Here is a 22,853-nt window from a genome sequence, read left to right as displayed (position 1 = left end):
CCTGATTGGCTCTGGGTGTTCCCAATTGGGTCTGGGGGCTTCTGATTGGTTGTGGGGCTCCCCAATTGGGTCTGGGGTCTCCTGATTGGCTGTGGGTGTCCCAAATTGGGTCTGGGGGTCCCTGATTGGCTCTGGGGATTCCTAATTGGGTCTGGGGTCTCCCCATGGGGTGTGGGGGCTCCTGATTGGCTCTGGGGGTACCGAATTGGGTTTGGCAGTCTCTGATTGGCTGTGGGCGTCCCTAATTGGGTCTGGGGGTTCGTGATTGGCTGTGGGTGTCCCCAGTTGGGTCTGGGGGCTTCTGATTGGCTCTGGGTGTCCCCAATTGGGTCTGGGGTCTCACCTGGCCCCTCCCCCCACAGGAGCAGGTGGAGGCCGCCCGCAAGGACATCGACCAGGCCAAGGGGGGCGGGGGCCGCTTCCGGCTCCACCCCCCGGGGGCGGGGCCAGAGCCGGAGGAGGACGAGGAGGAGGAGGAAGAGCCCGGAGGGGGCGTGGCCACCACCACAGGGGGCGGAGCCGCCGCCCCGGGGGAGGCGGAGCTTCACGCCGAGAGAATGGGAGGGGCGGAGCCGAAAGGAGGGGGCGGGGCCGCGTCCCGGAAACCGCGCAGGGCCAGGCCCCGCCCACCCCACCCCGAGAGGGCGGGGACTCGCGCCAGCCAACGCCTGCGGGCCGTGATGACGTCATCGGCGACGTCAGCGGCGGCGGAGGCTGCTCCGCCCCCCGCGACGTCGCAGCCCGGCCCGGTGACGTCATCGCCGCCCCACGCCGCCGTGACGTCATCGCCGCCGCCGGCCACGCCCCCCCGCGACGTCGCCGCCCCCTCAAGCCACGCCCCCGCCCTCCCCGCCCCCCGCCGACGTCACCGCCGCCCCCCTCCCCTCCCCCGCCCTCCGCGACGTCAACCCCGCCCCCTCCAGTGACGTCATCGCCCCCGCCCCCTCCCACCATGACGTCATCACCCCCTCCCCCTCCCCCTTCGACATCCCCGCCCCCTCCCCCGGCGTCCCCGCCCCCTCCCCCCGCCGTGACGTCATCGCCGCCCGCCGCGACGTCATCCCCGCCCCCTGCCCCGCCCTCCCCGCACAGGGCGGGGCATGAGGAGCCAAGCCCCGCCCCCCCGGCGGCCCCGCCCCCCCGGCGCCGTCGCAGCGCCGACGTGGAGATCCGGCAGAGCCGGGGGGCGGGGCCGGCGGCCAAAGTGCTCCGCACCCTGCCCGGCCGATTGGTCACCGTCCTCGAGGCCCCGCCTCCTTCCTCCAGAGGGGGCGGAGCCTCCCGCGCCGCCCGGCGCCGCCCCCCGCGCGACGGCGCCCCGGCCACGCCCACCTCATTAGCATCGCCCGCCCAGGCCCCGCCCACCAAGCGCCGCCGGGGACGCCCGCCCAAGCGGAGGCTGCTGGGAGGGGGCGGGGCCAGGGCGCGGCGGCGACGCCCCGCCCCCGGGGCCGCGCCCGTGCAACGCCCCGCCCCCAACCCCGCCCAAGAAGGGGCGGGGCCTCGGCGGAGGCGGCGTCGCGGGCGGCCAATGAGGGGAGCGGGGGGCGGGGCCGAGGAGGAGTCCCCGCCCCGGAAGCGGCGCCGGGGGCGGCCCCCCAAGATGGCGTCGCCCGAAAGGGGCGGGGACGGGGAAGGGGAGGGGTCAAAACCGCCCAGTCCCCGCCCACCCTCGCCGGCCCCGCCCAGAACCACCAGGGCACGCCCCGGAGCACCTTTGGCTCCGCCCCTTCAGAGGGAACCACGGCGGAGGCCACGCCCACCCGAGGACAGCGGCGACGAGGGCGTGGCCGCCGCCAACGGGGGCGGGGCCAGGCGCAGGGAGCCCCTCCCACAACCCCCGGCCAAGCGGAGGAGAGGGGGCGGGGCTAACGCCGGCCCCGCCCCCGCCAGGAGGAGGAGGCGTGGGCGTGGCTCCCCCGCGTTAGCCCCGCCCCCTCGGAGGCTGCAGCCCCCCCGGCGCTGCGCAGGCCCCGCCCAGGGCGGGGGAGGGGCGGCGCCGCAGGACCCGCCCACCGGGGTGGGGGCGGGGCTTAGGGGGAGGAAGGCCAAGACGTGATGGGCGTGGCAAGATGGCGGCGGCCGGAAAGGGGGAAGATGGCCGGCGGTGCGGGAGGGGCTCAAGATGGCCGACAGGAGGGAGGCGTGGGTGCGGTCACGTGATCTTTGGGAGATTCCAATATGGCCGACAATTGGCACCAATATGGCCGACGCGGTGAAACTTTGAGGGATTCCAAGATGGCCGCCATAGTGACCTTTGGGTGACCCCAAGATGGCCGACACGCTCAGCCCTCCACGTTTCAAAATGGCCGACGAAGCGACTCCAAGATGGCCGACGCCGCGACCTCTGGGTGACCCCAAGATGGCCGACGAGGAGAGGCCGGAGCGAAACCAAGATGGCCGACAGCGGTTTCAAAATGGCCGACGACGCCGTCCCCCAAGATGGCTGACGCCGTGACCCCAAGATGGCCGCCGTGAAACGGGGCGGAGTCACAAAATGGCCGCCGCAAAGAATCCAAGATGGCCGACTTTACTCATCTATGACGTCATTTCCGGCGGCCATCTTGAAAAGCGAGCGGGTATGGGACGTGTCGAAGGTGATGATGTCACAAGCGGCGGCCATCTTGAAATTGGCAGCCATCTTGTTTCTCTGGAGCGGCCATCTTGGTTCCTGGCAGCCATCTTGATCTGATTATCACGTGACCCGGCGGCCATTTTGCATCTTGGCGGCCATCTTGGTTGATCGACTCTTCACCGGGCGGCCATCTTGGATCTCGTCCACTTCCGTGACTCTTGGCGGCCATCTTGGCTTCTTGGCGGCCATCTTGACTGATTGACACCTCACCGGGCGGCCATCTTGGATCTTGGCAACCTCTGTGACTCCTGGTGGCCATCTTGACCGCGAGCAGACGCAAAACCTTGGCAGCCATTTTGTTTCTTGGCGGCCATCTTGATTTTGACCACCGCGTGACCCGGCGGCCATCTTGCCTCCTGCCGACTTCGTCGATGCCCGGCAGCCATCTTGATTCTTGGTGGCCATTTTGACTACAAACTAACCACAAAACCCGGCGGCCATCTTGATTCCCGGCAGCCATCTTGACATAAAGCTGACATCAAAACCCGGCGGCCATCTTGATTCCCGGCAGCCATCTTGACTACGAGTTAACAGCGGCGGCCATCTTGGCTGCTCACGCCCCGCTCACGTGACTTCCGGCGACCATCTTGATTCCCGGCGGCCATCTTGCCTCCCGGCAGCCATCTTTAATCTTGGCGGCCATCTTACCTCCTCGGCGGCCATCTTGTTTTTCAGGACCGTTCCCGGCGGAGTCGGGGAGGGGGGGATGGGGTGGGAGGGGGGGGGGGTGGGGGAGGGGAGGATCCCCCCTCGTTTCCCCTCCCCCCACACGAGCCTCGTTGTAAAATTGGTTCCTTTTGAACCCGATCTATGCAAATGTGCTTTGTGCTGGGCCGGAAGTGGGTGGGGCCAAGTTATGGGGTGGAGGGGGGAGGGGTCTTGAGGGAAGTTCCCGCCCCTCCCCCACCCTGTCCGGGGGGAGGGGGCGGAGCTCGGAAATTTTTCCTGCCGTGAATAAAAATGGGTTCGAAAATCCCAATTTTGGGGTGGGGGAGGAGTTTGAGGGGGCGTGGCTTCGGTGGGGGCGTGGCTTCAGTGGGGGCGGGGCTTCAGTGGGGGCAGGGTTTTGATTGGGGGAGGGGATTTTGAGGAGGGTTTGGGGGATTTTTGGGGTTCCAAGAGAGATTTTTTGGGGTTCTTTTAAAAATGGGTGAAATTTTGGGGTGGTTTTGAGGAATTTGGGGATATTTTGGGATTTTTGGGGGGAATTTTGGGGTTCCCAGAAAGATTTTGGGGATTCTTTTTAAAAAGAGTAAAATTTTGGGGTATTTTGGTGTTTTTTTGGGGATTTTTTGGGTTCCCAGGGAGATTTTTGGGATTCTTTAAAAAATGGGTGGAAATTTTGGGGTTTTTTGGGGAATTTTGGGGTTCCCAGAGAGATTTTTGGGTGTACCAGGGAGATTTTTGGGGTTCTTTTAAAAATGGGTGAAATTTTGGAGTTTTTTGAGGATTTTTTTGGGTTTTAGGGTGTTTTTGTAGGATTTTTGGGAATTTCGGGGGTTTTTTGAGGATTTTTGGAAATTTTGGGGTTTTTTTTGGGAATTTTGGGGTTCCCTGAGAGGTTTTGGGGTTCTTTGCAAATTGAGTGAAATTTTGGGGTTTTTTTTTGTCGTGTTTGGGATTTTTGGGGTCCCCAGGGAGATTTTTGGGGTTCTTATAAAAATAGGTGAAGTTTTGGGATTTTTTTTTTGAGGATTTTTGGGAATTTTGGGGGGTTTTGGGAAATTTTGGGACTTTCTGTGAGGTTTTCGGGTCCTTTTAAAAGTGGGTGAAATTTTGGGGTGTTTTTGTAGTTTTTGGGGATTTTTTGGGGTCCCAGAGAGATTTTTGGGGTTCCCGGGAAGATTTTTGGGATTCTTTAAAAATTGGGTGAATTTTTGGGGGTTTTTTTGTGGATTTTGGGGAATTTTGGGGTTCTCTGAGAGGTTTTGGGGGTGTCCCAGCAGATTTTTAGGATTCTTTTAAGGTTGGGTGAAGATTTGGGGTTTTTTGTGGATTTTTTTCAATTTTGGGTTTTTTTTTGAGGATTTTTGGGGGGTTTTTTAAGAATTTTTGAGAATTTTGGGGTTTTTTTGGGAATTTTGGGGTTCCCAGAGAGATTTTTGGGGTTCTTTTAAGCGTGAGTGAAATTTTGGGATTTTTTTTGAGGATTTTTGGGAATTTTGGGTTTTTTTGGCGAATTTTGGGGTTCCCAGAAAGATTTGGGGGATTCTTTTTAAAAAGAGTAAAATTTTGGGGTATTTTGGTGGTTTTTTGGGATTTTTTGGGGTTCCCAGAGAGATTTTTGGGGTTCCCAGGAAGATTTTTGGGATTCTTTAAAAATTGGGTGAAATTTTGGGGTTTTTTGCGGAGTTTTTTGGATTTTTTTTGGTTTTTTGAGGATTTCTGGAAATTTTGGGGTTTTTTGGGGAATTTTGGGTTCCCAGAGAGATTTCGGGAGGTCCCCAGGAAGATTTTTGGGATTCTTTAAAAAATGGGTGAAATTTGGGTGGTTTTTTTGAGGATTTTTTTGATTTTGGGGTGGTTTTTTTACGATTTAGGGAAATTTTGGGGTTCTTTTAAAAGTGGGTGGAATTTGGGGTTTTTTTTGAGGATTTTTGGGGTTCCCAGAGAAATTTTCAGGGTCCCCAGGAAGATTTTTGGGATTCTTTTAAAAGTGAGTGGAATTTGGGGCTTTTTGAGGATTTTTGGGACTTTTGGGGTTCCCAGAGAAATTTTTGGGGCGTCCCAAAGGATTTGGGGCAATCTGTGGGTGATTTTGGTGTCCCCAAGGGGATTTTGGGGTCTCAGTGGTGGTCAGAGTTTATCGAGGAGTCCCAGAGGATTTTTGGGGAGGCTTTTGGGGCTTGACGAGATTTTGGGGATCCCCGGGGGAATTTTGGGGTCTCTTTTGGGGATTTGAGGATTTTGGGGCATCCTGGGAGTCTCAGAGGTCTTAAAAGGTCACCAAAGGGGTTTGGGGGGGTCCGAGGGTCCCTAAAAGTCCCTGAAGGTCCCCAAAATTCGCGGAGGGTCCCCAAAATTCCCGGGGGATCCCCAAAATCCCCCCAAAATCAATTATGGTCCCCACCGCCACCATCGCCGCTTTAAGAGCTTCCCGTTACCGCTTTAAGAACCGGCGACTCGGCCTTTTCCCGCCCTTCCGCCGTTACCATGGTGACATGGGCGTGACCGAGACAGCGCAACCAATCAGAACGCGCGCTGGCGGGAGTCGGGGCGTGGTTAGCGGGTAATCAGCCAATCGGTGTCGGCGGTGGGCGTGGCTTGTGCCTGCGCGGTGCCGCCGCGCCGCTAGGGGGCGCTGACGGCGGCGCCGGCTCCGGTGAGCTCTGAGGGGGGAGGCGGGAAGGGCCCTTAAAAAAACCCCAAAAAAGCCCCAAAATCGCTGGAAATCGACCCAAAACCACCTCAAATCCCTTCGGAAGCACCCCCGAAAACCCCTGGAACCTTCCCGGGCCCCTCCGAGGCGCCGTTCCCGCCCTCGCCCCTCACGGTTCCCTCAGGCCGCCATTTTGGCGCCTCAGGCGGCGCCGAGCGCTGAAAGGGCCGAAAATCGCTGAAATTTCGCCCAAAATGCTCCAAATTCCCTCCCCTCATCCCCTTAATTTCATCTCGTGACGCTCAGGTCGCTTTGTCGTTAAAAAAAATTTAAATTCTTCCAAAATTTCGTTCCCGGAGCGATCGAATCTCTCCCGAGGCTCCCGGCAGCTTTAAAGGCTCCGAAATTTCCTCAAAATCTCTCGGGAATTTCCCCCAAATCCTCAAAAATCTTCCCCAAAATCCTCCAAAATTTGCCCCAAGTCTTATTTAGGAAATAATCCTAAAAATTTTCCGAAGTTTTCGGCAGATATTCCAAAATTTTCCACAAATTCTCGTCCTGGGACCTCCCCCCCCAATCCCCCTCATGTCCCAAATATCCCCAAATTTTCCTTTTTTCACCCCAAAATTCTTTAATCTTTCTCAAAATCCTCCCCAAAAATCCCCCTGAAAACCAAAAATGTCTCTTAAATGATTCCTGGGATCCTCAATTTCACTGAAAATTGCTCAAAATTTGCTTTAAAAACCCCCAGAGCCTCGAAAAGAACTGAAAAAACCCCCAATTTTTGCAATTATTTATCCAAAAATTAACATAAATCCACCCAAAATCACCTTCAATCCCCTTCAGACCCCTCAAAATCCTCTCAGGACCCCTCAAAATAACCCAAAATTTTCCCTAATTTGCCTAAAACTACCCTAAAACCCCCCAAATTCTCTAAAATCCCCCCAAAATCTTCTCAAATTCTCATAAATTCCACAAATCACCCTCAAAGCCCCCCAAAATTCCTGGAAATTCCCCCAAAATTTTTCCAAAATCCCTTCAAAATCACCTTAAATTTCTCTCAGACCCCTCAAACCCACCCAGAACCTCCCAAAATCCCCCAAAATTTTCCTAAATCCCCCCAAAATCCCCTTAAATCCTCCTCAGATCCCCCAAATCCACCCCAGAACCCCAAAATCTTCCCAGAATCTCCCAAAATCTCCCCAAAATCCCCTTAGATCACCCTCAGACCCCCCAAATCCCTTCAGAACCCCCTAAAATTCCCTCCAAACCCCCCTAAATACCCCCAAAAATCCCCTTAAATCCCCCAAAAATCCCCTGAAATCCCCCTCAGATCCCCCAAATCCCCCCCAGAACCCCCCAAAATCCCCCCAAAATTCCCCCAAAATCACCTTAAATCTCTCTCAGAGCCCTCAAACCCACCCAGAACCCCTCAAAATCTCCCTAAATCTCCCCAAAATCCCCTTAAATCCCCCCAAAATCCCCCCAAATCCCTCTCAAACTCCCAAAATCTCCCCAAAATCCCCTTAAATCTTCCTCAGACCCTCAATTCCCCCCCCAGAACCGCCCAAAATCTCCTTAAATCCCCCAAAATCTCCTTAAATGCCCCTCAGAGCCCCCAAATCCCCTCCAGGACCCCCCAAAATCCCCTTAAATCCCCCCAAAATCTCCCCAAATCCCCTTAAATCCCCCCCAAATCCTCACCTGTCCCCCCACATCCTCACCTGTCCCCCCAATTTCCCACCTGTCCCCCCCAGGTGTCCATGGCGGGGGTCGGGATCATGTGGGGACCCCCAAAAATCCCCCAAAATCCCCTTAAATCCCCCCAAAATCCCTTTAAATCCCCCTCAGACCCCCCAAATCCCCTCAGAACCCCCCAAAATCCCCCCAGAATCATCCTAAATCCCCCCAAAATCCCCTTAAATTCCACTTCAGACCCCACAATTCTCCCCAGAACCCCCCAAAATTCCCCCAAAATCCTCTTAAATCCCACTCAGATCCCCCAAATCCCCCCCAGAACCCTCAAAATTTCCCCCAAACCCTCCCAAAATCCCCTTAAATCCTCCTCAGACCCCCCCAAATCCCCCCCAGAACCCCCAAAATCTTCCCAAAATCTCCCTAAATCCCCCCAAAATCTCCTTCAATCACTCTCAGACCCCCCAAATCCTCCCAGAACCCCCCAAAATCCCCCAAATTCCCCCCAAACCCCCCAAAATCTCCCCAAAATCCCCTTAAATCCCCCCCAAATCCTCACCTGTCCCCCCAAATCCTCACCTGTCCCCCCCAGGTGCCCATGGAGGGGGTCGGGATGGAGTTGGGACCCCCCAAAATCCCCTCAAATTCCCTTAAATCCCCCCAAAATCCCCTTAAATCACACTCAGATCCCCCAAATCTCCCCCAGAACCCCCCAAAATTTCCCCAAAATCCCCTTCAATCCCCCTCAGACACCCCAAATCCCCTTCAGGACCCCCCAAAATCCCCCAAATTTCCCCCAAAATCCCCCCAAAATACCCCAAATCCCCCCAAAATCCCCTTAAATCCCCCCAAAATCCCATTAAATCCCCCCAAATCCTCACCTGTCCCCCCAAATCCTCACCTGTCCCCCCAGTTTCTCACCTGTCCCCCCCAGGTGTCCATGGCGGGGGTCGGGGCCGAGCGGGGACCCCCCAAAATTCCCCCCAAACCCCCCCAGAACCCCCCAAAATCCCCTTAAATCCCCCCAAAATCTCCTTAAATGCCCCTCAGACCCCCCCAAATCCCCTTCAGGATCCCCCAAAATCCCCTTAAATCCCCCAAAATCCCCCCAAAATCGCTTTAAATCCCACTCAGATCCCCCAAATCCCCCCCAGAACCCCCAAAATTTCCCCAAAACTCTCCTAAAATCCCCTTAAATCCCCCTCAGACACCCCCAAATCCCCTTCAGGACCCCCCAAAATCCCCCAAAATCTCTCTCAAACCCCCCAAAATCCCCTTAAATCCCCCCAAAATCCCATTAAATCCCCCCCAAATCCTCACCTGTCCCCCCAAATCCTCACCTGTCCCCCCAATTCCTCACCTGTCCCCCCCAGGTGTCCATGGCGGGGGTCGGGGCCAAGCGGGGACCCCCCAAAATCCCTCTCAAACCCCCAGAATCTCCCCAAAACCCCCAAAATCCCCCCAAAATCCCCCCAAAATCCCCTTAAATTCCCCTCAGACCCCCAAAATCCCCTTCAGGATCCCCCAAAATCTCCCCAAAATCCCCTTAAATCTCCCCAAAATCCCCTTAAATCCCCCTCAGACCCCCCCAAATCCCCTTCAGGACCCCCAAAAATCCCCCAAATTCCCCCCAAACCCCCCAAAATCCCCTTAAATCCCACTCAAACCCCCCCAAATCCCCTTAAATCCCCCCAAAATCCCCTTAAATTGCCCCCAAATTCCCCCCAAATCCTCACCTGTCCCCCCAAATCCTCACCTGTCCCCCCAATTTCCCACCTGTCCCCCCAGGTGTCCATGGCGGGGGTCGGGGCCAAGCGGGGACCCCCCAAAATCCCTCTCAAACCCCCAAAATCTCCCCAAAATCCCCTTAAATCCCCCCCAAATCCTCACCTGTCCCCCCAAATCCTCACCTGTCCCCCCAATTCCCCACCTGTCCCCCCCAGGTGTCCATGGCGGGGGTCGGGGCCAAGCGGGGACCCCCCGAGCCCGGGGGGGGCCCCCCCGAGAAGAGACCCCCGAGGGAGGAGCAGCCGCCGACCACCCTGATCGAGCCCCTGCGCCTGGGGGGCATCTCCTCCACGGTGAGACGGGCACCTGGGGGCACCTGGGCACACCTGGGCACACCTGGGCACACCTGGGGGCACCTGGGCACACCTGGGGGCACCTGGGCACAGCTGGGGGGACCTGGGCACACCTGAGATACACCTGGGCACACCTGGGGGAGGTTAAAGCCCCACCCTGACCGAGCCCCTGCGCCTGGGGGGAATCTCCTCCACGGTGAGATGGGCACCTGGGGGCACCTGGGCACACCTGGGCACACCTGAGATACACCTGGGATACACCTGGGCACACCTGGGGGCACTTGGGCACACCTGGGCAGGGTTAAGCACACCTGGGCACAGTCCCCTCACCTGTGCAGGAGGAGATGGACGTGAAGATTCTGCAGGTGCGGAACCGGAACCTGCCTGAGCTGGGCCTCACCTGTGTCACACCTGTGTCACCTCTCACCTGTCTCACCTGTCTCACCTGTCTCACCTGTCTCACCTGTCTCACCTGTCTCACCTGTCTCTCACCTGTCTCACCTGTCTCACCTGTCCAGTCTCACCTGTCTCTCACCTGTCTCTCACCTGTCTCTCACCTGTCTCTCACCTGTCTCTCACCTGTCTCACCTGTCCAGGAGGAGATGGATCTCAAGGTGCTGCAGTTCCGGAACAAGAAGCTGTGTCTGACCTGTCTCACCTGTCTCACCTGTCTCACCTGTCTCACCTGTCTCTCACCTGTCTCACCTGTCTCACCTGTCCAGTCTCACCTGTCTCTCACCTGTCTCTCACCTGTCTCTCACCTGTCTCTCACCTGTCTCTCACTTGTCTCTCACCTGTCTCACCTGTCTCACCTGTCCAGGAGGAGATGGATCTCAAGGTGCTGCAGTTCCGGAACAAGAAGCTGGCCGAGCGCCTGGAGCAGCGCCAGGTGTGTGAGGACGAGCTGCGCGAGCGCATCGAGAAGCTGGAGAAGCGCCAGGCCACCGACGACGCCACCCTGCACCTGGTCAACCGCTTCTGGGCGCAGGTAAAAACACACCTGGGCACACCTGGGGGGTTAAAACACACCTGGGCACACCTGGGATACACCTGGGCACACCTGGGCACACCTGGGATGGGTTAAACCCCAAAAAAAGGGGATTGAAAGGAGCAAAAATGGGGTCAGGAACACCTGGAATGGAGTTGTGGGCACACCTGGGCACACCTGAAATGGGGTCAGGGGACACCCAGGTGCACCTGGGCACACCTGGGGCACACCTGGGCACACCTGGGGCAGGTGAGACACCTGAAAAATGTGGTTAAAAGGGCCAAAATTGGGGTTCTGGGCACAGCTGAACACACCTGGGGCAGGTGAGACACACCTGGGCACACCTGAGCACAAGCTGGGGGCACCTGAGATACACCTGGGGCACACCTGGGCACACCTGGGGCACACTTGGGCACACCTGGGGGCACACCTGGGATACACCTGGGATACACCTGGAATACACCTGGGCACACCTGGGATACACCTGGGCACACCTGGGCACACCTGGGCCAGGTTGAAAAGGCCAAACTTGGAGTTTTTGGGGATTCCTGGGTTGGATTTTGGGTCAATTTTGGGGTTTTTTGGGTCAATTTTGGGGTTTTTGACTCATTTTTAACCCTTTCCTCCCCACCTGGTTTTTGGGTCAGTTTTTGGGTCAATTTTGGGCTTATTTGGGCTCATTTTTAACCCTTTCCTCCCCTCCTGAATTCAGGGCTGGATTCTGGGTCAATTTTGGGGTTTTTTGGGTCAATTTTGGGGTTTTTTGGCTCATTTTTAACCCTTTCCTCCCCTCCTGGATTCAGGGCTGGATTTTGGGTCAATTTTGGGGTTTTTTGGGTCAATTTTGGGCTTTTTGGTTCATTTTTAACCCTTTTCTCCCCACCTGAATTTGAGTTAATTTTGGGTGGATTTTTGGGTCAATTTTGGACTTTTTTGGGTCAATTTTGGGCTTTTTGGGCTCATTTTTAATCCTTTCCTCCCCACCTGGATTTGGGGTTGGATTTTGGGTCAATTTTGGGGATTTTTGGGTCAATTTTGGGCTTTTTTGGTTAAACTTTGGCCTTTTTTGGGTCAATTTTGGAGTTTTTGGTTCATTTTTAACCCTTTCCTCCCCACCTGGATTTGGGATTGGATTTTGGGTCAATTTTGGGCTTTTTTGGGTCAATTTTGGGGATTTTTGGGTCAATTTTGGGCTTTTTTGGCTCATTTTTAACCCTTTCCTCCCCACCTGAATTTGAGGCCTTTTTTGGGTCAATTTTGGGCTTTTTGGGTTCATTTTTAACCCTTTCCTCCCCACCTGGATTCAGGGCTGGATTCTGGGTCAATTTTGGGTGGATTTTTGGGTCAATTTTGGGCTTTTTTGACGCAATTTTAACCCTTTCCTCTCCACCTGGATTCGGGGCCGATTTTTGGATCAATTTTGGAGTTTTTTGGGTCAATTTTGGGGATTTTTGGGTCAATTTTGGGCTTTTTGGGTTCATTTTTAACCCTTTCCTCCCCACCTGAATTTGAGGCCTTTTTTGGGTCAATTTTGTTGATTTTTGGGTCAATTTTGGGGTTTTTTGGGTCAATTTTGGGCTTTTTTGGGCTCGTTTTTAACCCTTTCCTCCCCACCTGAATTTGAGTTAATTTTGTGTGGATTTTTGGGTCAATTTTGGGGTTTTTGGTTCATTTTTAACTTTTTCCTCCCCACCTGGATTCGGGGTCAGTTTTGGGTCAATTTTGGGGATTTTTGGGTCAATTTTGGGCTTTTTGGGCTCATTTTTAACCCTTTCCTCCCCACCTGGATTCAGGATCAGTTTTTGGGTCAATTTTGGGGACTTTTGGGTCAATTTTGGGGGTTTTTGGCTCATTTTTAACCCTTTCCTCCCCACCTGAATTTGAGTTAATTTTGGGTGGATTTTTGAGTCAATTTTGGGCTCTTTTGGCTCATATTTAACCCTTTCCTCCCCACCTGGATTTGGGGTCGGATTTTGGGTCAATTTTGGAGTTTTTTGGGTCATTTTTGGGGTTTTTTGGCTCAATTTTGGGATTTTTGGGTCAATTTTGGGGTTTTTTGGCTCAATTTTGGGATTTTTTGGGTCAATTTTGGGCTCTTTTGGCTCATTTTTAACCCTTTCCCCCCCAGCTGGACTCGGAGGTCCAGGCCCTGCTGCGCCGCTGCGACGGCGGCGAAGGGGGCGGGGCCGGGAGTGGGGGAGGGGCTTTGGCCCCGCCCCCCGGGGATCCCCCAGGGGATCCCCCCGAGCCCCCCCCGAACCCCCCCGGGGACCCCGAGAGGAGAGGTGAGCGGGGGAGGGGAGATTGGGGGGGAAATGGGGAAAATTTGGGATTTTGGGGAAAATTTGGGGGGAATTTGGGGATTTTGGGGGGAAATTTGGGGATTTTGGGGGAAAATTTAGGGATTTTTGGGGAAAATTTGGAGGAAATTTGGGGATTTTGGGGAAAATTTGGAGATCTTAGGGGGAAATTTGGGGATTTTAGAAGAAATTTGGGATTTTGGGAGAAATTCGGGGAATTTGGGGAAAATTTTGGGATTTTGGGGGAAAACTTGGGGGAAGTTTTGGGATTTTGTGGGAACTTTTGGGATTTTTGGGGGATTTTGGGGGAAATTTGAGGATTTGGGGCGAAATTTGGGGAATTTGGGGGCGAAATTTGGGGATTTTGGGGGCGAAATTTGGGGATTTTTGGGGAAAAATTTGGGGGAAATGTGGGGATTTTAGGGGTGAAATTTGGGATTTTGGGGGATTTCAGGGGAAATTTAGGGATTTTGGGGAATATTTAGGATTTGGGGGAATTTGGGATTTTGGGGGGAAATTTGGGGATTTTTGGGGAAAATTTGGGGGAAATTTGGGGGTTTGGGGGGAAATTTGGGGATTTTGGGGGGAAATTTTGGGGAAATTTGTGGAATTTGGGGGCAAAATTTGGGGATTTTGGGGAAAATTTTGTGGATTTTGGGGGGGAAATTGGGGATTTTGGGGGGGAAATTGGGGATTTTGGGGGATTTCAGGGGAAATTTGGGATTTGGGGGCAAAATTTGGGGTTTTGGGGGAAAACTTGGGGATTTTGGGTGGGAAATTTGGGAATTTTGGGTCATTTTAGGGAAAAATTTGGTATTTTTGTGGTGGTAATTTGGAATTTTAGTGGAAAATTTGAGATTTTAACCAGAAATTTGTGGCTTTGGGGTTCAGAAAAATTGGGATTTTGGGGATTTTCCAGGAGTTTTAGGGGAGAAAATTTGAAATTTTGGGGGAAAAAATGGAAAATTTTGGGGCGTTTTGGGCCGTTTTTAAGGAGAAAATTTGGGTGGGAATTTGCATCTCGTTTGCATGATTATGTTCTAATTAGCATATATGAATATTTGATGAGTTGCAGAGGCGTGGGCGGGGCCCGAGGAGGGCGTGGCCGCCGCCCCTCCCCCCCCCAGGCTGAGCTTCGCCCCCGAGGCCGTGGCCAGGCTGGGCGGGGCCCTGGGCCGGGTGCAGAGGGGGCTGCACCAGCTGGGGGCGCACCTGGGCAGCAGGGGTGAGTGAGGGGGGCACCTGGGCACAGCTGGCACACCTGGGGGCACCTGGGCACACCTGGGATACACCTGGGCACACCTGGGCACACCTGAGATACATCTGGGCACACCTGGGGGCACCTGGGCTCACCTGGGGGCACCTGGAGGCACCTGAGATACACCTGGGCACACCTGAGATACACCTGGGCATAGCTGGGATACACCTGGACACACCTGGGCACACCTGGGGGCAGCTGGGGGCACCTGGGATACACCTGGGCACACCTGAGATACACCTGGGTACAGCTGAGATACACCTGGGCACACCTGGCACACCTGGGGGCACCTGGGCACACCTGGGATACACCTGGGCACACCTGGGGGCACCTAGGCACACCTGGGCACACCTGGGATACACCTGGGCACACCTGAGATACACCTGGGTACACCTGGGCACACCTGGGGGCACCTGGGCCGGGTGCAGAGGGGGCTGCACCAGCTGGGGGCGCACCTGGGAGCCAGGGGTGAGTGATGGGGGCACCTGGGGGCACCTGGGCACACCTGGGCACAGCTGGGCACACCTGAGATACACCTGGGCACACCTGGGGGCACCTGGGCACAGCTGGGCATACCTGGGGGCATCTGAGATACACCTGGGATAGATCTGGGCACACCTGGGGGCGTCTAGGCACACCTGGGATAGACCTGGGCACACCTGGGCACACCTGGGCACACCTGGGGGCATCTGAGATACACCTGAGATACACCTGGGCACACCTGAGAGACACCTGGGGACACCTGAGATACACCTGGGCACACCTGGGGGCATCTGAGATACACCTGAGATACACCTGGGCACACCTGAGAGACACCTGGGCACATCTGAGATACACCTGGGCACACCTGGGGGCACCTGGAGGCACCTGAGATACACCTGGGCACACCTGAGATACACCTGGGCACAGCTGGGATACACCTGGGATACACCTGGACACACCTGGGGGCAGCTGGGGGCACCTGGGATACACCTGGGCACACCTGAGATACACCTGGGTACAGCTGAGATACACCTGGGCACACCTGGGGGCACCTGGGGGCACCTGGGCACACCTGGGATACACCTGGGCACACCTGGGATACACCTGGGCACACCTGGGATACACCTGGGCACACCTGGGATACACCTGGGCACACCTGGGCACAGCTGGGAGCACCTGGGCACACCTGGGCCGGGTGCAGAGGGGGCTGCACCAGCTGGGGGCGCACCTGGGGGCCAGGGGTGAGTACCTGAGATACACCTGAGATACACCTGGGCACAGCTGGCACACCTGGGGGCACCTGGGCACAGCTGGGGGCACCTGAGATACACCTGGGGGCACCTGGGGGCACCTGAGATACACCTGGGCACATTTGGCACACCTGGGGGTTCCTAAGATACACCTGGGCACACCTGGGATACACCTGGGGGCACCTGAGATACACCTGGGCACAGCTGGCACACCTGGGGGCACCTGGGCACACCTGAGATACACCTGGGCACACCTGACATACACCTGGGCACACCTGACATACACCTGGGCACACCTGACATACACCTGGGCACACCTGGGGGCACCTGGGGGCACCTGGGCATAGCTGGGATACACCTGGGCACACTTGGGCACAGCTGGGCCGGGTGCAGAGGGGGCTGCACCAGCTGGGGGCGCACCTGGGGACCAGGGGTGAGTGATGGGCACACCTGGGCACAGCTGGGGGCACCCGAGATACACCTGGGCATGGTTAAACACAGCTGGGGGTACCTGGGCACATCTGAGATACACCTGGGGGCACCTAGGCACACCTGGGGGGCACCTGAGATACACCTGGGCATAGCTGGGGGCACCTGGACATGGTTAAACACACCTGGGCACCCCTGAGATACACCTGGGGGCACTTGGGCACACCTGGGATACACCTGGGGGCACCTGGGCACACCTGGGAGGGGTTAAAGGGGGTTTGGGGCACACCTGGGGGCACCTGGGCACACCTGGGCATGGTTAAACACACCTGGGCACACCTGGGATACACCTGGGCACACCTGGGCACACCTGGGATACACCTGGGCACACCTGGGCACACCTGGGCACACCTGGGCACACCTGGGCACACCTGGGCACACCTGGGCACACCTGTGACACACCTGGGGGCACCTGGGATACACCTGGGCACAGCTGGGCATAGCTGGGATACACCTGGGCACACCTGGGCGCACCTGGGCACACCTGGGGGCACCTGGGGGCACCTGGGCATAGCTGGGATACACCTGGGGCACACCTGGGATACATCTGGGCACACCTGGGATACACCTGGGCACACCTGGGCACACCTGGGCACACCTGGGATACACCTGGGCACACCTGGGGCACACCTGGGGCACACCTGGGCACACCTGGGATACACCTGGGCACACCTGGGCACACCTGGGCAGTTCCAGGCTCTTTGAGGCCGATTCCGGGGGGATTTTGAGGGAATTTTTTGGGATTTCTGGGGTTTTTTTCAGGGAATTCTCGTGGGATTTTTGGGTGGAATTTTTGGGATTTTGGGACCTTTGAGAATTTCTGATTTTGGTGGAATTTTGGGAGAAATTTTGGGTGAAATTTGGGGGTTTTTTGGTTGGATTTTTTACAATTTTGGGCATTTTTCTGGGATTTTGGGGGCATTTTGTTGGGAATTTTTTGGGAATTTTGGGTGGAATTTTGGGTATTTTGGGACCTTTGAAAATTTCTGATTTTGGTGGAATTTTGGGTGAAATTTTGGTGAAATTTTTGTAAAATTTTGTGTGAATTTGAATGAATTTTGGGCATTTTCTGTGGGATTTTTTTTTAAATTTTAGGGCTTTTTGGGGGGAATTTTTTTTTAATTTTGGGATTTTTGGGTGGAATTTTTGGGACTTTTGGGACTTTTGGGAATTTCTGATTTTGGTGGAATTTTGGGTGAATTTTGTGTCTTTTTTTGGGTGGGATTTTCTGCTATTTTGGGGCTTTTTTGGGGGGATTTTTTGGTTTTTTTGCTGGGAATTTTTGTGGAATTTTGGGTGAAATTTTGGGGATTTTGGGACCTTTGAAAATTTCTGATTTTGGTGGAATTTTGGGTGAATTTTGGTGCAATTTTGGGATGAATTTGGATGAATTTTGGGCGTTTTTTGTGGCATTTTTGTGGAATTTTAGGCCTTTTTAGCTGGATTTTTTTTCGAATTTTGGGATTTTTGGGTGGAACTTTTGGGATTTTGGGACCTTTGAGAATTTATGGTTTTGGTGGAATTTTGGGAGAAATTCTGATAAAATTTTGGCTGAATTTGGATGAATTTTGGGGCATTTTCTGTGGGATTTTTTTTTAATTTTTGGCCTTTTCAGGTGGAATTTTTTTGTGGAATTTTGGGATTTTTGGGTGGAATTTGGGGGATTTTGGGACCTTTGAGAATTTCTGATTTTTGTGGAATTTTGGAGAAATTTTAATGGAATTTTGGGGTTCTTTTGGTTGGATTTTCTACAATTTTGGGTTTTTTTCTGGGATTTTTGGGGCATTTTGTTGGGAATTTTTTGGGAATTTTGGGTGGAATTTTGGGATTTTGGGACCTTTGAGGATTTCTGATTTTTGTGGAATTTTGGGAGAAATTTTGGGTGAAATTTGGGGGTTTTTTGGTTGGATTTTCTGCAATTTTGGTTTTTTCTGGATTTTTGGTTTTTTTGGTGGGAATTTTTGTGGAATTTTGGGTGGAATTTTGTGGATTTTGGGACCTTTGAGAATTTCTGATTTTGGTGGAATTTTGGGAGAAATTCTGGTAGAATTTTGGGTGAATTTGGATGAATTTTGGGCATTTTTGGCGGATTTTTGTGGAATTTTGGACGTTTTTACGTGGAATATTTTTGGAATTTTTGTGGAATTTTGGGTGGAATTTTGGGGATTTTGGGACCTTTGAAAATTTCTGATTTTTGTGGAATTTTTGGAGAAAATTTGGTGGAATTTTGGGTGAATTTGGATGAATTTTGGGCATTTTAGTGAGATTTTTTTTTATTTTAGGCCTTTTTAGGGGGAATTTTTTGGGAATTTTGGGATTTTTGGGTGGAATCTTGGGGATTTTGGGACCTTTGAGAATTTCTGATTTTGGTGGAATTTTGGAGAAATTTTAATGGAATTTTGGGGTTCTTTTAGTGGCATTTTCTACAATTTTGGTTTTTTTGGGGGGGGGATTTTTGGGCTTTTTGGTGGGAATTTTGGTGGAATTTTGGGGATTTTGGGACCTTTGAGAATTTCTGATTTTTGTGGAATTTTGGGAGAAACTCTGGTAAAATTTTGGGTGAATTTGGATGAATTTTGGACTCTTTTTATGAGATTTTTGTGAAATTTTGGGACTTTTTGGGTGGAATTTTTTTCAAATTTTTCTGGAATTTTGGGTGGAATTTTGGGGATTTTGGGACCTTTGAGGATTTCTCATTTTGGTGGAATTTTGGGCGAAATTTTGGTGGAATTTGGTGTGAATTTGAATGAATTTTGGGCTTTTTTGTGGGATTTTTTTTTAATTTTAGGCCTTTTTGGGGGGAATTTTTTTGGAATTTTGGAATTTTTGGGTGGCATTTTTGGGATTTTGGGACCTTTGAGAATTTCTGATTTTTGTGAACTTTTGGGAGAATTTTTTTTGGAATTTTGGGGCTCTTTTAGTGGCATTTTCTGCAATTTTGGGGCTTTTTGGGAGGATTTTTTGGTTTTTTTGCTGGGAATTTTTGTGGAATTTTGGGTGAAATTTTTGGGATTTTGGGACTTTTGTGAATTTCTGATTTTGGTGGAATTTTGGTGGAATTTGGGGTGAATTTTGAGCATTTTCTGTGGGAATTTTATGAAATTTTGCTGGTTTTTTCTTGAAATTTTTTGGGAATTTTTGGGAATTTTGGGACTTGATTGTTTTGGGACTTTTGAGTGGAATTTTTGGAATTTTGGGACTTTTGTGAATTTCTACTTTGGGAGGAATTTTGGTGGAATTTTGGAGGAATTTGGGTGAATTTTGGTTGTTTTTTGTGGGATTTTGGTGGAATTTTGTGCCTTTTTAGGGGGATTTTTTGGGAATTTTTGGGATTTTGGGGCTTTTGAAAATTTCTGATTTTTGTAGAATTTTGGGTGGATTTTGGGTGAATTTTTGACCTTTTTGGGTGGGATTTTCTGCAATTTTGGGATATTTTTGAGCATTTTTGGTGGGAATTTTTCTGGAATTTTGGGTAGAATTTTGGGTATTTTGGGACCTTTGAGAATTTCTGATTTTGGTGGAATTTTGGGTGAATTTGGATGAATTTTGGGGCATTTTCTGTGGGATTTTTTTTTAATTTTGGGGTTTTTTTTGTGAGATTTTTGTGGAATTTTGCTCTTTTTTCCTGGAAATTTTTTGGGAATTCTTTGGCAATTCTGGGATTTGATCATTTGGGGATTTTTTGGTTGGAATTTTTTGGATTTTAGTTTTTTTTCTGAATTTCTGATTTTGGTGGAATTTTGGGGTTTTTTTTTGCTGGGTTTTCTACAATTTTGGGCATTTTTCTGGGATTTTGGAGGCATTTTGGTCGGAATTTTTGTGGACTTTTGGGTGGAATTTTGGGAACTTTGGGCCTCTTGGGGGTCTCTTATTTTTGTGGAATTTTGGAGAAATTCTGGTAAAATTTTGGGTGAATTTGGAAGAATTCTGGGCATTTTGGGGTGATTTTTGTGGAATTTTGGGACTTTTTGGGTGGAACTTTTCTGGAATTCTTGGGGTTTTGGGTGGAATTTTGGGGATTTTGGGACCTTTGAGAATTTCTGATTTTTGTGGAATTTTGGAGAAATTCTGGTAAAATTTGGGGTGAATTTGAATGAATTTGGGGGCATTTTCTGTCAGATTTTTCTGTAATTTTGGGCCTTTTTTGTGGGATTTTTGTGGAATTTTGCTCTTTTTTCCTGCAATTTTTTGGGGAGTTTTTGGGAATTCTGGGACTTGATAATTTTGGGGTTTTTGGGTGGAATTTTGGGGATTTTGGGACCTTTGAGAATTTCTGATTTTGGTGGAGTTGTGGGAGAAATCCTGATGAAATTTTGGGTCATTTTTGGTGGGATTTTTTTTTTTTTTAATTTGGGCATTTTTAAGGGAATTTTTTGGGAATTTTGGGACTTAATCATTTTGGGATTTTTGGGTGGAATTTTTGGGATTTTGGGACCTTTGAGGATTTCTTATTTTGGGAGAAATTCTGGTAAAATTTTGGGTGAATTTGGAGAAATTTTGAGCGTTTTTTATGGGATTTTTGTGGAATTTTGGGGTTTTTTGTGACAGTTTTGTGAAATTTTGGTCTTTTTTCTTGGGAATTTTTTAGGAATTTTGTGGGAATTCTGGAATTTGGTAATTTTGGGATTTTTGGGTGGTTTTGGGGTGATTTTGGGGTGTTTTTTTGTGATTCCAGCGGAGCTGTCGGAGGCGGGCCGGGAGCTGCTGCGGGACCCCGATTTTTGGGGAATTTGGGGAAATTTGGGTGCTTTTAATGGGAATTTTTTGGGAATTTTGGGGATTTTGGGACCTTTCAGAATTTCTTATTTTGGGAGAAATTTTGGTAAAATTTTGGGTGAATTTGAATGAATTTTGGACTCTTTTTATGGGATTTTTGTTGAATTTTGTGCAGTTTTTGTGGGATTTTTGTAAAATTTTGGGATTTTTTTCCAGGATTTTTTTTGGGCATTTTGGGATTTGATAATTTTGGATTTTTTTGGGTTCTGGGGTTGATTTTGGGGTGATTTTGGGCGTTTTTTTTGGGATTCCAGCGGAGCTGTCGGAGGCGGGCCGGGAGCTGCTGCGGGAGCTGCTGCGGGAGCACCGGCGGCTGCAGGAGCTGACCCAGAACCTGCACGAGAAACACCAGAGGGAGGCGCTGGAGGTACCTGGGACACACCTGTGTGTCACCTGTGTCACCTATTCCACCTTTGTGTCCCATCTCTGTGTCACACCTGTGTGTGTCCCTGTCCCTGCCCTGACCCAGAACCTGCACGAGAAACACCAGAGGGAGGCACTGGAGGTACCTGGGCACACCTGTGTCACCTGTCTGTCACCTGTCTGTCACCTGTGTGTCACCTGGGCACTCACCTGTGTCACCTGTGTTACCTGTGTGTCACCTGTCTCACCTGTGTGTCACCTGTCCCATCTCTGTGTCACCTGTGTCACCTGTCCTACCTGTGTGTCACCTGGGCACTCACCTGTGTCACCTGGGCACTCACCTGTGTCATCTGTCCCATTTCTGTGACACATGTGTGTCACCTGTGTCACCTGTGTCACCTGTCCCACCTCTGTGTCACCTGTGTCTCACCTGTCCCTGCCCTGACCCAGAACCTGCACGAGAAACAGCAGAGGGAGGCGCTGGAGGTACCTGGGAGGGCACCTGGGTGTCACCTCTGTGTCACCTGTGTCACCTGTCTGTCACCTGGGCACTCACCTGTGTCACCTGTGTTACCTGTGTGTCACCTGTCTCACCTGTGTGTCACCTGTCCCATCTCTGTGTCACCTGTGTCACCTGTCCTACCTGTATGTCACCTGGGCACTCACCTGTGTCACCTCTGTGTCACACCTGTGTCACCTGGGCACTCACCTGTGTCATCTGTCCCATTTCTGTGACACATGTGTGTCACCTGTGTCACCTGTGTCACCTATTCCACCTTTGTGTCTCACCTGTGTCTCACCTGTCCCTGCCCTGACCCAGAACCTGCACGAGAAACACCAGAGGGAGGCGCTGGAGGTACCTGGGCACACCTGGGCACACCTGGGCACTCAGATGTGTCACCTGTGTCACCTGTGTGTCACCTGGGCACTCACCTGTGTCAGCTGTGTCACCTGGGTATTGACCTGTGTCACCTGGGCACTTACCTGTGTCACCTCTGTGTCACTTGGGCACTCACCTATGTCATGTGTGTATCACCTGTTCCACCTCTGTGTCACCTGTGTCACCTAGGCACTCACCTGTCTCACCTGTCTCTCACCTGTCTCACCTGTCTCACCGTCTCACCTGTCTCACCTGTCTCACCGTCTCACCTGTCTCTCACCTGTCTCTCACCTGTCTCTCACCTGTCTCTCACCTGTCTCACCTGTCTCTCACCTGTCTCTCACCTGTCTCTCACCTGTCTCTCACCTGTCTCACCTGTCTCTCACCTGTCTCTCACCTGTCTCTCACCTGTCTCTCACCTGTCTCTCACCTGTCTCACCTGTCTCTCACCTGTCTCTCACCTGTCTCACCTGTCTCACCTGTCTCTCACCTGTCTCTCACCTGTCTCTCACCTGTCTCTCACCTGTCTCACCTGTCTCACCTGTCTCTCACCTCTCACCTGTCTCTCACCTGTCTCTCACCTGTCTCACCTGTCTCTCACCTGTCTCTCACCTGTCTCACCTGTCTCACCTGTCTCACCTGTCTCTCACCTGTCTCACCTGTCTCACCTGTCTCTCACCTGTCTCACCTGTCTCTCACCTGTCTCTCACCTGTCTCACCTGTCTCTCACCTGTCTCTCACCTGTCTCACCTGTCTCACCTGTCTCTCACCTGTCTCACCTGTCTCACCGTCTCACCTGTCTCACCTGTCTCACCGTCTCACCTGTCTCTCACCTGT

General features: G+C 52.4%; 1 protein-coding gene across 8 annotated transcripts in view; it reads left to right on the top strand.

The window, feature by feature from the left end:
- The first annotated feature begins 5,937 nt into the window (after window positions 1-5,937).
- The window catches only part of LOC311164721 (E3 ubiquitin-protein ligase BRE1B-like), a 65,438-nt gene continuing 48,522 nt past the window's right edge, over window positions 5,938-22,853 (top strand). For all 8 annotated transcript variants that reach the window (XR_014616880.1, XR_014616881.1, XR_014616882.1 and 5 more), the window contains exons 1-6: window positions 5,938-5,957; window positions 9,593-9,730; window positions 10,551-10,718; window positions 12,847-13,003; window positions 14,094-14,243; window positions 21,028-21,140. Coding sequence is in view for 4 of the 8 variants with exons in the window: in XM_084224286.1 (XP_084080412.1) it covers window positions 9,599-9,730; window positions 10,551-10,718; window positions 12,847-13,003; window positions 14,094-14,243; window positions 21,028-21,140 (720 nt within the window). In the remaining 4 variants the exon portion in view is untranslated. The remainder of the gene's footprint in view (window positions 5,958-9,592; window positions 9,731-10,550; window positions 10,719-12,846; window positions 13,004-14,093; window positions 14,244-21,027; window positions 21,141-22,853) is intronic.

This window comes from Fringilla coelebs (genome assembly GCF_963513975.1).
Source record: "Fringilla coelebs genome assembly, chromosome: 35".
NCBI lineage: Eukaryota > Metazoa > Chordata > Aves > Passeriformes > Fringillidae > Fringilla > Fringilla coelebs.
Note: the sequence above shows the minus strand (reverse complement) of the source record. Positions and strands in the feature narration are given on the sequence as shown.